This window comes from Phyllopteryx taeniolatus, chromosome 2 (assembly GCF_024500385.1).
Source record: "Phyllopteryx taeniolatus isolate TA_2022b chromosome 2, UOR_Ptae_1.2, whole genome shotgun sequence".
Taxonomy (NCBI): Eukaryota; Metazoa; Chordata; class Actinopteri; order Syngnathiformes; family Syngnathidae; genus Phyllopteryx; species Phyllopteryx taeniolatus.
In genome coordinates, this window is record NC_084503.1 from 39,468,345 (window position 1) to 39,481,504 (window position 13,160).

A 13,160-nucleotide genomic window follows, 5' to 3' on the forward strand; every position below is an offset into this window, starting at 1 on the left:
ACTCAGAGGAGGCCACAGGGACCCAATGCCAACTCCCAGCCAACCCCCACCACTCACCAATCACCCCCCCTATCCCCCGGGGGCCCACAATGCGGCCAGTCCCCACCCGGTGTCCCTTTTATGTTGGATAGGAGAGCGGATAGGGGCGCCCGACATGGGAACGATAAGGGGGCAACCCAGGGAGCAGCCGCGGGGCATGAGAGGGGAGCCCCCACGCCAAGCAGCCCTCAAGCCTGGGGGCCCGGCCTCAGGAGCACCACCATGAAGCTAGTGAAAACCCACCTTTTCCCCTGTTACCATGACTTCCAGGTCCCCGACTAGCAGACATTGGCCCTACCCCGTGAATCCGAGTGGTGTGGTGCAGTAAATTCTGGAGAGGCCAGTGAGCCAGGTGGTGGGGGAGGAGGCATGGGGGACAGGGAAACCAGGGCTGCCAGGCAGGACCCCCCCCAAACCAGACAGGGACGAAAACCCCACAGCCTGCAGGGGAACATCCCCCCCACCCCCATCCCCACGAGAAGAGGAGGAGGCAACCGCGGCGGGACACAAGGAGCGGAGAGAAGAGGAGGAAGCAGGCCCGAGGAGCGACAGGGGGGCCCCACCGCTCCCCACCAGTAGCCAGAGTGGGGGACCAAGGCGGGCGCTAGACGGCACCGCCTCAGCACCCGGACAACATGGACGAGTCCACCATCAATGCTCCCTGGGAGGCCAATCCAGCGGTTTTCCCCCGACCCCCCAGCCCCCCGGGATCAGGAAGGAGTAAAGAAAGTACTGCCCCCACAGACACCGGAACCGCAAACACAGGGTCAAGAAGAGAAGATCCTCACTCCATGCATATGTCCTTTCATCATGCAAATCAGTCTAAAGTGTGAGACTGAAATGAAGAAGAAAAAAATAAGGTGAATGAAAAATATAATAATAATAAAACAACAACAGCAACTTCGACAACAAAGAATACAGAAGTAAGAAGTTAATTTTACACTTACAAGATAGTCTTGTTATTGTCAAATCGCACCCTACCCAGGCAAAGGAATCAATAGTCTAGATTTAGCATGTTGAGGAAGGGTGACCAGCTATCTATGTATATATGTAATTGATTTTTTTCGTTCTGCTGATATTTTTTTCTAGCAGAATATAATCTATGATGAGATTAAGACAGTGATTGATGTTAATATCTTGTTTATTTTTCCAGTTAAATAAAATTGTTTTCTTCGCGATAGCTAATGTGACAAGTAATGATTGTGAATATTTATTAGGGAGGTATATTATGCTTAAATCGGCAAGTATGCACAATCTTGGGGAAAGTGGAATCCTACAGTTCAAAATATGCCAAGAATGATGCTCCTCATTGTGGTGTATCCATTTGATTAGATATTGTAATTGGTTAGGTAAATAATAGTGTTTAAAGTTGGAAGCATTTAGGCCTCCCTCCTGTTTACTTTTCTGAAGAGTGGATAAACTAATTCTATTTTTCTTATTTTTTGAATAAAAATTTATTATGGCAGAATCTAATGTTTGGGACCATTTAAATGTGGTCTTAAGTGGAATCATTGAGAATAAATAATTTATTTGTGATGTGATCCTATACGTGGTGACTGTCGGTGAGTTGTATAAAGTTGCTATCCAATGTATAAATGAGTCTCCAAAGCCAAATTTGCTAAGTACTGCTAACAGGAAAGCCCAGTTAAGTTTAATCTAAAACTTTCTCTGCTTTTTCACTTCCAAACAATTTGTCCAAATTTGTATGAATTTCCATAAATTTAAAATTTTGTCAAGAACATGACTGTGGGACAGTCATACTCATAATCGTTAATAAATTATGGCTTCAATATTTGTCTTTTTTTTTTTTAATAATGCGGTACAGAAAATGGATGGATGGATTACATCAACCTTATAATGGCGGACGCAGTTGGAGCCTGAATCAAAGTACCAGGTTACAAAGCTGCCCACCTATAAAAATTCACTTCCAGAACAATTTGTCCAAATTTGTCTGAATTTCCGTATTTTAAAAATTTTGTCAAGAACATTTCCATGCGACAGTCATAATTTTTAATAAATCATGGCTTCAGTATTTGTCATTTTAATGTTTTTATTATATCAACCTTGTAATGGTGGATGCTATTGCAGCCTGAATCACAGTACCAGTATATGAGGTTTTGACGTTCCATCATCAAAAATATCTATCTATGGATTAATTCAACTCTGTCAATTCTGTTTTCAACCCTGGTAACAAGAAAAACATGTCTATTAAAGCAGATTAATCAGATCTCAAATGTCAAAATGTCATGTGTGTGTGTTCCGGGTTTTGTCTTCCCCCCTGTTTCACACACACCTGCTCCTGTGAGCATCTTCACCACCTGTGCCTCGTTCACCCTAATTACCTATTGTATTTAACCTCGTGTCTCATTCCCTCTCGTTGCCAGTTCGTTGTACCTTGTCGTCGCGTTCCAGCATTCCTTGTTTCCACGTCATAGATTCACAGTAAGACCTGACCCTGTTCTGATTATCGACCTTGTCTCTTTGCCTCATGTTTTTGGATACTGTTGCCTTTCTTGGATTCCCTGCCTGTGTACCGACCTATGCCGTCTATTAAACCTCTCTTTTTGGAAACTGTCCATTTGTTTTGGAGTCGTGCATTTTTGGGTCCTATCCTCTGTTCCGTTCATGACACAAAATTAAAACACAGCACTCTATTTTGCAAACAAACAAATAACATTGCTGACAAACTGAATTGGGGAGTTCATGTTTGGACAATAGTTTTGGTTTCTATTTTGTGCAATGTACTTCATGTAAGAAAAAGAAATGTAATTATGTCTTCTCTTCCATGCTATTTATATTACTTAATTTTTCCTATGTCCACAATTGCTGCTGAAATGAGGCAAATGTCCCCATTTGTGGAACTAATCAATGTTATCTTATATGACAAATATTTATTAAAAATAATAACATACTTTCAACCTGCCCACATTCTGAAGTGACGTGCAGTGACGTACTGATTAATTTCCGGTTCAGATGCGACATCCTGTGTGGACATGTATTAGTGCTGTGAAAAAATATTGGCTCCCTTCTCAAATTTTTTTAATTCTTGTATAGTTTTCCCCACTTTGTTAACGATCATCAAACAAATGTAAATGGACAAATATAACTCAAGTGAACTTGAAATACTGTTTTTAAATGGTGATTTCATACATTAAGGAAAAAGGAAAAAAACTTCAGTTTCCTGGCTCTGTGTGAAAAAGTAATGGCCCCCTAAACCTAAAAACTGGTTGGGCCATCCTCAGCAGCAACAACTGAAATCAAGTATTTTCTATAACTGGCAAGTCTTTCACATCTTTATTGAGATAGTTTGGCCCACTCTTCCTTGGAGAATTGTTTGAATTCAGCAGAAATTGAGGGTTTTTTAGCATGAACGGCCTTTTTAAAGTCATGCCACTGCATTTCAAACAGATAAAAGTCTGGACTTTGACTAGGCCACTCCAAAACCTTTATTTTGTTTTCTCAAGCCATTCATAAGTTGGTGTGTTTTGGATTGTTATCCTGCTGCAGTAGCCAAGTGCGCTTCAGCTTGAGGTCAAAAACTGATTGCTAAAAATTCTCCTTCAGGATTTTCTATTAAAGAGCAGAATTCATCAATCACAGAAAGTTGTCCAGGTCCTGAAGGAACAAAACAGCCCAAGACAACCACACTACCGCCAACATGTTTCACTGTTGGTAGGATGTTCTTTTTCTGAAATCCTGTGCTAGATTTACACCAGATGTAACGAGACACACCTAAAAAGCTCAACTTTCATCTCGTCAGTCTATATAATATTCTCCCAAGAAGTCTTGGGAATCATTCAATGTGTTTTTTTTGCAAAAGTAAGACGAGGCTTTTTGTTCTTTTTGGTCAGCAGTGGTTTTGGCCTTGAAACTCTGCCACGGATGCCATATTTCCCCAGTCTCTTCCTTATTGGTTTGCCATGAACACCAACCTTAACTGAGGCAAGGGAGGCCTGCAGTTCTTTAGAAGTTGTCCTAAGCTCCTTTGTGGCCTCCTGGATGAGACATTGCTGTTCTCTTGGGGTAATCTTTGTAGGCCGCTGCTCTTGGGAAGGTTCACCACTGTCCCATAATTTCTTCATTTGAGGTTAATGCCTCTCCCTATGGTTCGCTGGAATCCTAAAGCTTTAGAAATGGCTTTGTATCCTTGTCCAGACTGATAGACGTCAATTACTTTATTTTTTGACTGTTCGTGAATTTGTTTGGATCGTGTCATTTTGTTGCAGCTTTTTTTTTAAATTTTTTTAGATCTTTTGTCTGACTTGGTTTTGTCGGGACAGATTCTGTTTAAGTGATTCCTTGATTGAACAGATCTGGAGGTAATCAGGCTTGGGTGTGATCAATGAAAATTAACAAAAAGTTGTGATTAGCCACAATTATGATTTTTGTGCCGTGGGGGTGGGGATAATTACTTTTTCACACAGGGCCAGGTAAGGTGAATAGTTTTTTTTTTCCCTTAATGAATGAAATCAAAATTTAAGAACAGCATTTTAAATTCACTTGGGTTATATTTGTCAGATATTTACATTTGATCTTAAACTTCAAAGTGGGGAAACTATGCAAAAATAAAATAATTTGAGAAGGGGGCCAATACTTTTTTACAGCACTGTATATCTGTAAACACATTCATTGGCCTTTTATTTTTGGTTCAAAATTTGTTTCTCTCAGCAAAAACATGGTTTCAGCCAGATCTATATGACAAGTGTACTGTATCACAAAATCACTTATTTCGATGACAATTAGTAGTTGGTAGTCGTTTTCAATGGACGCAAAGACAACTTTCACCTCCATGGCACGTAATAAAATGCGTGCAACAAGCAGCTGTTCAATGTGGAGGCGCCGGTAATGTCAAACGCTGGATTTTTTTTCCCCCCCAATATCCAGAACAATGAGTGTTACGGCCGTAACAAGTCAACGTTCAGTGATTTCTTTAACAAAATATGGATGTTCTGTAACATGACAGCTCTGCTGTTGTGAATTGGTGCCATCTAAACAAAATTGAATTGAATGATTGGGTATAAAAAGGAACCTCCTCGAAAGGCTCAGTTGTTCACATTGAAGGATGGGGCGAGGTTCACCACCTTGTGAGCAATGGCGTGAGCAAACAATCCAACAGTTTAAAGTTTCTCAACGTACAACTGCAAGGAATTTAGGGATTTCATCATCTACAGTCCATATCAAAATATTCAGAGAATCTTGAGAAATCTCTGCGCACACTCATTTGCCAAAGGTATTCACTCACCCATCCGAATAATCGCAATCAGGTATCCCAATCACTTCCATGGCCACAGGTGTATAAAATCAAGCACCTAGGCATGCAGACTGTTATTACAGGCAGTTGTGAAAGAATGGATCGCTCTCAGGAGCTCAGTGAATTCCAATATGGAACTATGATAGGATGCCTGCCACCTGACACAAGTCCAGTCATTAAATTTGCTCGCTCCTAAATATTCCAAAGTCGACTGTCAGTGTTTGGGAACGACAGCAACTCGGCCACAAAGTGGTATGACACGTAAACTGACGGAGCGGGGTCTGCGGATACTGAGGCGCATTGTGCGAAGAGGTTGGGAATATTCTGCCGAGTCAATCGTTAAAGACCTCCAAACTTCATGTGGCCTTCAAATTAGCTCAAGAACAGAGCAGAGGGCTTCACGGAATGGGTTTTCATGGCTGAGCAGCCATACCTTACCAAGTGCAACGCAAAGCGTCGGATGCAGTAGTGGAAGCACGCCGCCCCTGGACTCTAGCGCATTCTTTGGAGTGATGAATCACGCTTCTCCTTCTGGCAATCTGATGGATGAGTCTGGGTATGGCGGTTGCCAGGAGAACGGTACTTGTTTGACTGTATTGTGCCAAGTGTAAAGTTTGGCGGGGGTGATGTTTTTCAGGAGTTGGGCTTGGCCCCTTGGTTCCAGCGAAAGGAACGCTGATTACTTTAGCATATCAATTTGGAGAATTCCATGGTCCCAACTTTGTGTGAACAATTTGGAGCTGGCCCCTTCGTCTTTCAACATGATTGTGCACGAGTGCACAAAGCAAGGTCCATAAGGAAATTGATGAGAGAGTCCGATGTGGATGACCTTGACTGGCCTGCACAGAGTCCTGATCTTAACCTGATGTAACACCTTTGGGATGAATTAGAGCGGAGACTGAAAGCCAGGCCTTCTCGTCCAACATCAGTGTGTGACCTCACAAATGTGCTTCTGGAAGAATGGTAAAAAAAACATAAGCACTCAACCTTGTGGACATCCATCCAAGAAGAGTTTAAGCTTTTAAAGCTGAAAAGCGTGGACCAATGTCATTTTGAAAACTCTGGATTAGGAATGGGATGTCACTTTAATTCATACAGTATTGTGAGTCAAGGCAGCTGAGCAAATACTTTTGGTAATATAGTGTTTATGCTTGCATCCAAGCATTGTCTTTTTCAGGAACGTCCCTGCTTATTTCAGCAAGACAATGCCAAGCCAAGTGTGGCTTTGTATTAAAAGAGAGCGACGAACAGACACTCACACACACCCACACACTACCCCCCCCTCCCCACACACACAGAATAACATGATACATTAATGAACTAAGAGAGCAACTAATAGACTGGCCTGCCAACAGTCCATACATGTCTCCCATTGAAAATTTGTGACGCATTATGAAGCTTAAAAAATGATAACGGAGACCCCAGACTGTTGAGTAAATGAAGTGGTTGTCCATCAATCCAACTATTTTCTGAACCGCTTATCCTCACTAGGGTCGCGGGAGTCCTGGAGCCTATCCCAGCTAACTTCGGGCATGAGGCGGGGTACACCCTGAACTGGTTGCCAGCCAATCGCAGGGCACACATAAACAAACATTCGCACCTACGGGCAATTTAGAGTCTTCAATCAACCTACCATGCATGTTTTTGGGATGTGGGAGGAAACCGGAATGCCCAGAGAAAACCCATGCAGGCACGGGGGGAACATGCAAACTCCACACAGGCGGGGCTGGGGATTGAACCCCACTCCTCAGAACTGTGAGGCAGACGCTCTAACCAGTCGTCCACTGTGCCGCCATGTTGTTGTCAAGCAAGAAAATAATTCTTCTTACAAAGCTTCAACAATGAGTATCCTCAGTTCCCAAATGCTTATTGAGTATTGTGAGAAGGAAAGGTGATGTAACACATTGGTAAACATGCCCCTGTCTGAGCTTTGTTTGGAACATGCTGCAGGCATCAAATTCAAAAGAAAAAACATGCAAAAAGAAAAAAAAGATTATCGGTTGAATATTAAATATTTTCCCTTTGAGGTGTAATCAATGGAATATAGTTTGAAAAGGACTATTTTTTTATACCCTTATTTTCTCTGTGTATTGTGTTTGTGTGTATATATATATATATATATATATATACACACATTCAACCGCAATTCCAATGAAGTTGGGACGTCGTGTTAAATAAAAACAATGGTATTATGATAATGATATTACATTATTCAAATAATGTTCAATATTTAATTTAATAGACTACAAAGACAAGATATTTAATTTTCAAACTGATGAACTTTATTGTTTTTAGCAAATAATCATTAACTTAGAATTTTATGGCTGCAACACTGGGACAGGTTCATGTTTACCACTGTGTTACATCACCTTTTCTTTTAACAACATTCAATAAACGTTTGGGAACTGAGGACACTAATTGTTGAAGCTTTGTAGGTGGAATTCTTTCCCATTCTTGCTTGATGTACAGCTTCAGCTGTTCAACAATCCGGGCTCTCCGTTGTCGTATTTTACGCTTCATAATGCGCCACACATGTTCAATGGGAGACAGGACTGGACTGCAGGCAGGCCAGTCTGGTTCTTTTCCTCTTTGGCCCGGAGGACACGACGTCCACAATTTCCAAAAACAATTTGAAATGCGGACTCGTCGAACCACAGAACACTTTTCCACTTTGCATCAGTCCATCTTAGATGAGCTCGGGCCCAGAGAAGCCAGCGGCGTTTCTGGGTGTTGTTGATAAATGGCTTTTGGTTTGCATCATAGAGTTTCAAGTTGCACTTACGGATGTAGCGCCGAACTGTATTTACTGACCTTTGGCTTTCTGAAGTGTCCCTGACCCCATGTGGTTTTATCCTTTACACATTGATGTCGGTTTTTGATGCGTTGCCGCCTGAGGTATCGAAGGTCACGGGCATTCAATGTTGGTTTTCGGCCTCGCGCTTACATGCAGCGATTTCTCCAGATTCTCTGAACCTTTTGATATTATGGATGATGATGAAATCCCTAAATTCCTTGCAATTGTACATTGAGGAACATTGTCCTTAAAAAGTTTTATTATTTTCTCACACACTTATTCATCTTTCTACCTAGCAACAATGACGTCAATGGACCATGGACCAATCAGACGAAGACAATTCCACACTTCCTCTTTGAAACATTGTATAAGTCTGGGGCAGGAACAGATAGCTTTGTTCGGACTACACTATCTCTGCTAAGGCTAAGATAGGGGTAGCTGCGGACCCAGAGCTCTGAAATATGTATAGACTCCTCTGTCAGGAATAAATTGGTTGGCTTTTAACACGTCGTTATAATCGTAGTTCTTTCACGAAAACGAACACGCTAGGAACCTCGAGAGTTAATAGGTGATTTTAAAACACAGCTTCCTTTAATACATATATAAACACACGCCACCAGGGACTCAAATCCTGCAGTGCCAGTCTTGTCCCCCTGCTTTAGCCAGTACATGTCCAGGCCCGTCTGATGTTTGCTAGAGAGCATTTGGAGGATTCAGGAGAGGATCAGGAGAATGTTATATTGTCAGATGAAACAAAAATAGAACTTTTTGGTACTTGTGTTTGGAGGAGAAAGAATGCAAAGTTGCATCCAAAGAACAGCATACCTACTGTGAAGCATGGGGGTGGAAACATCATGCTTTGGGGCTGTTTTTCTGCAAAGGGACCAGGATGACTGATCTGTATAAAGGAAAGAATGAATGGGGACATGTATCGTGAGATTTTGAGTGCAAACCTCCTTCCATCAGCAAGCCCATTGAAGATGAAACGCGGCTGGGTCTTTCAGGATGACAATGATCCCAAACACACCGCCCGGGCAACGAAGGAGTGGCTTTGTAAGAAGCATTTCAAGGTCCTGGAGTGGCCTAGCCAGTCTCCAGATCTCAACCCCATAGAAAGGAGGGAGTTGAATGTCTGTTGCCCAGCGACAGCCCCAAAACATCACTGCTCTTGAGATCTGCATGGAGGAATGGGCCAAAATACCAGCAACAGTGTGTGAAAACCTTGTGAAGACTTACAGAAAACGTTTGACTGCTGTCATTGCCAACAAAGGGTATATAACAAAGTATTGAGATAAACTTTTGTTATTGACCAAATACTTATTTTCCATTATTTGCTAATACATTTTTAAAAAATCAGACGTCATTTTCTGGATTTTTGTCTTCTCATTTTGTCTCTCATGGATGAGGCATACCTATGATGAAATTACAGGCCTCGCTCATCTTTTAAGTGGGAGAACTTGCACAATTGGTGGCTCACTAAATACTTTTTTTGCCCCACTGTATGTGTATTATATATCAGGAACCTGGCTGGCTATTTACCCTCGTAACTCCTTCATAAATGGGCAGAAACAACCGTTTTTTCCACACACTGCTCCTGCATTTTTTGCTTAAGTGTTCAATCAGTGACAGAGTAGAATGTCCTGTGTTTTTGCACATCAGATATACTAACAGAATCTGAAAAAGACCACAGGATTTAAAAAGATTGTACACGACTGAGTCAAATGACAAACTCACCTTGTTTACTGCAAGATACATATGAAAAGTTATATTTTGATTGCAGTAAGGTGATTAGAAATCTTATATAAAAACTACAGAAACAATTTCCATGGAACTTGGGCAGTGCACGGACCAAGGAAGAATTAAACTTGATCGTTAAGACTTAAAATATTGTCCCACTCAAACAAACAAAATGCACAAAGTTTTTTTTTTTTTTAATCCTATGTTTAAGGTTAAACCCTTGCTTTTTGGTCCACATGAAAGCTAATAAAAAGACCAACGCATACCAGTTTTGAAAAGACAAAGCTTTAATCTGAAAAGGACAATGTTTCAGTATTTTATTGAAAGTAACCAATAAATAATACTGTGATAAAAAATTGTTTATAAGTACTCAGACTGTACATTGTTACACGATCAGACAATTCAAAGGGAAGAGCAGGACTAAAAATAGCAATGAGCGGAATTACAATAATGAAAAAAAAAAAAAAGTCTAGTTTAGCTTTAGACTACACAAAGGGTTAAAGAAAACTGGTTCCTTCCAATTTGCCGTGGAGATTAATATCGGACCAGTGTTGAGAGAGCAGACAAGACCTATGGTGGGATTATAGCTTAAACTATGATAATGAAGAGACAACATAAATGAGTAATAATAAATAAGAACACAGAAAAGGACAAAGTGTCATTAATAAACAGGGTTGATATAAAGTCTTAGTAAATAGATTTTTCAAAAAATATTTAGGCCTGTCGACTTGCAGCGAGGATTGACAAAGGCTACAGTGAAATTGGTCCGCCCAAGCAAATTGCCTTTTGAGTTCTTCTGTACATTCAACCTCCTTCTGTACAGATGGTGCTCTCGAAGGGTTTTTTGTGGTTAAAGGGAGTTGAGATATGGCAGGGACAGGAAAGGGAGAGTTCTTGCATGCAAGGTCAACAAAAGAGAATCTGGAATTTGGTTTTCACTTGCATTTTATCATGGCCCTAGCTTTCTTTTACTGCTACTGATATATGGCTTTAGTTTCTTAAATTCAAAACGTTCTATTTGGTATCATGTATATGCTGTGTTTCACATGATGATGATTTGCTGTCAACATCACCTGGCTTGCTAGCAGTTATTTTTATGGTGATGGAGCACTCACAGTGTTGAGCAGTTTGCAAAATGGTCTCCAGCAGTTTATCTGATATTCACACACTCATTGACCTATATAAGAGCTGCATTTACATAAAAACCACAAGTAACTACAAAACAAACATTTAAAAAGGGTAACGATATGAAATTAAATTATATCACAAGTCACTTAACCATTGATTATATTTCAAATCAACAAGGAAAAAACATACATCTGGTCAAATAAAGATTATAAAAAAAGATTAGATAAAATGTCTGTTGGTAGAAATATACAAACTCCAGACAGTTGAAACATTCAGTTACATACATCTGAGAGCTGATGAGCACAGTGAGGAAATGTAAATGTGATTGAGGCAAAAAAAAAGATTACACAGTATTCTAAAATCATTTAAATGTCCCATTGGTTTACATAAATAGAAAAAATGTGGATATATCTATACAGTTTCCTCTAGGGATACTGAGATTGGTGAGCAAGCTCTTTCTCTGTGATGTGATATATTTTTAGTGTCCTTAAAAATCTGTTAGTTCATCATCCTGGTCTTGAAAGCAGGGAATTCCCCTTCGTCTTCTGACCAGCGGTTACCTATAGAAATAATGAGGATAAACTGAGATGGGAAAGAGGGAGATATACAGACACAAGAAGGAAGGCAGAACAGATGACAGGGATGGGTGGGAGAGAAATGAAAAAGAGAAAGAAAAGGCGTGAAACGTGCGTTATTAGAGCCGAAAAATTCAACAAAGCTAAGCTTTGCTTGTGAAGAGGATTGATTCTTGAGATGCAAGCGACATCAGTTGTGTGCCTGCATGTTGTGATCTTACCGTTGTGAGAGGTTTATGTTAACAAGAGTAGGTCCTGACAGTAGCAGTGTCCAGCATCTGTATAGACTGACTTCCTGTATGTGCATGTTGGCAAAAATCACATGCAAAGACATGCCGTTAATCACAGCATCATTAACTGCAGAGCAGACAGGCCATTCAAGAAGAATTAAAAGTAAGAAATCACTGAATCTTATTTTGTTGCAATAACAAGGCATTTTAAGCACAAACGCATGCACAAATTTCACTTACCATCCATTGGGCTCCTCTTTGGCTGTGTGATGGCAGACGATGCGTTGCTGGTGGTCACCCTGAAATTGGCAGGCAGAGTGTCAGACACACCCAAGGACATCCCCCTCATGTCTTTGGGCCTGAACTTCTTTCTCCATGAGGGAGCACGCCGGAAGTTCTTGTCGTCATCCTGGTACAAAGAAGATTCAGGAAAGAAAAGGGTTGACTTCTTCCATAATGTCCTATGTCATTTGATACAACAGACATTCTCCGTTCATCACCTCTTCCATACTCCTGTCTGTACCAATGGCCAGCAAACTGTTATATTCCCGCTCAAGAGTTGCTCTGGCCTAGAAGAGAAAGAAAGAGTGAGAGAGAGAAAGACACACACACACAGGAGCAAAGCATAGAAATCATCTAAATCCCCAATCGCTATTCATATTGTCAGTAATAAATGTCTATCGAATCACAATGAAATCGTTACTCCTTGTACTATTCCGAAATAAAGAAATGTCATTGTCCAACAAATGAAAAAGTAAATTTTATTATTTGAAAATTATCTACAGTCCTCTGGTGAAGTCCTGATTGCAGTTTTTTTGGGCTGAAGATTTTGTCACAACACCAGAAAGAGAGCATGCTGACACATTTTGGCCGCAACTTTTCCCTCCGGAGAAAGCTGTTGCTAAAACGCATCTAAACAGGAACCCTCACCACATCATGGCCGTATTCTGCTTTGCACAGTCTCAGTGTCGTGAAACGTGTACATCCACACTGGCTGGCAAAATCTGCTTCTAATAAGCCAGCCAGGCTTAGCTGTTACTTGGTGGTAGCTAGCTAACTCTCGTCAATCATCTGCCACAATGTGTTGAATGAATCTTGCATAACTTTATCCAATTGATCTGTCATAGACTGTCACTAGCATTCGTGTAGCTCCTCACGGCCATCGGACAATTTCGAGAAGATTGTCTCGGGAGAGAGTACTGCTTTGCATGATCTATGCGAACTGTGGCCACAACTACAAATATCCGCATGCGCACCTTCGCAGTTAATCAAAATGGAAGCGGAAGTAAACAAAAGCATTGCAGCTCGTGTCAGAATAAAATACATACAGAGGTGCATTGAGATATGACTAATTCATTCTGTGACCATGCTCTTATCTCAAAACACTTGTATCTCAAAACATATCT

At 40.9% G+C, this 13,160-nt stretch overlaps 1 protein-coding gene across 13 annotated transcripts in view; it reads right to left on the reverse strand.

Annotated features, from left to right (window-relative positions):
- Positions 1 to 10,124: 10,124 nt before the first annotated feature.
- Positions 10,125 to 13,160, reverse strand: part of ppfia1 (PTPRF interacting protein alpha 1) — a 103,254-nt gene continuing 100,218 nt past the window's right edge. For 9 of the 13 annotated variants that reach the window (XM_061766201.1, XM_061766196.1, XM_061766199.1 and 6 more), the window contains 3 exons: positions 12,255 to 12,323; positions 11,995 to 12,163; positions 10,125 to 11,509 (listed from right to left, as the gene is read on the reverse strand). In XM_061766201.1, coding sequence (XP_061622185.1) covers positions 11,448 to 11,509; positions 11,995 to 12,163; positions 12,255 to 12,323 — 300 coding nt within the window. In that variant the 3' untranslated portion in view covers positions 10,125 to 11,447. Of the gene's footprint in view, positions 11,532 to 11,745; positions 11,820 to 11,994; positions 12,164 to 12,254; positions 12,324 to 13,160 lie in introns of all 13 variants that reach the window. The other 4 variants (XM_061766194.1, XM_061766198.1, XM_061766205.1 and 1 more) reach the window with 2 other exon arrangements.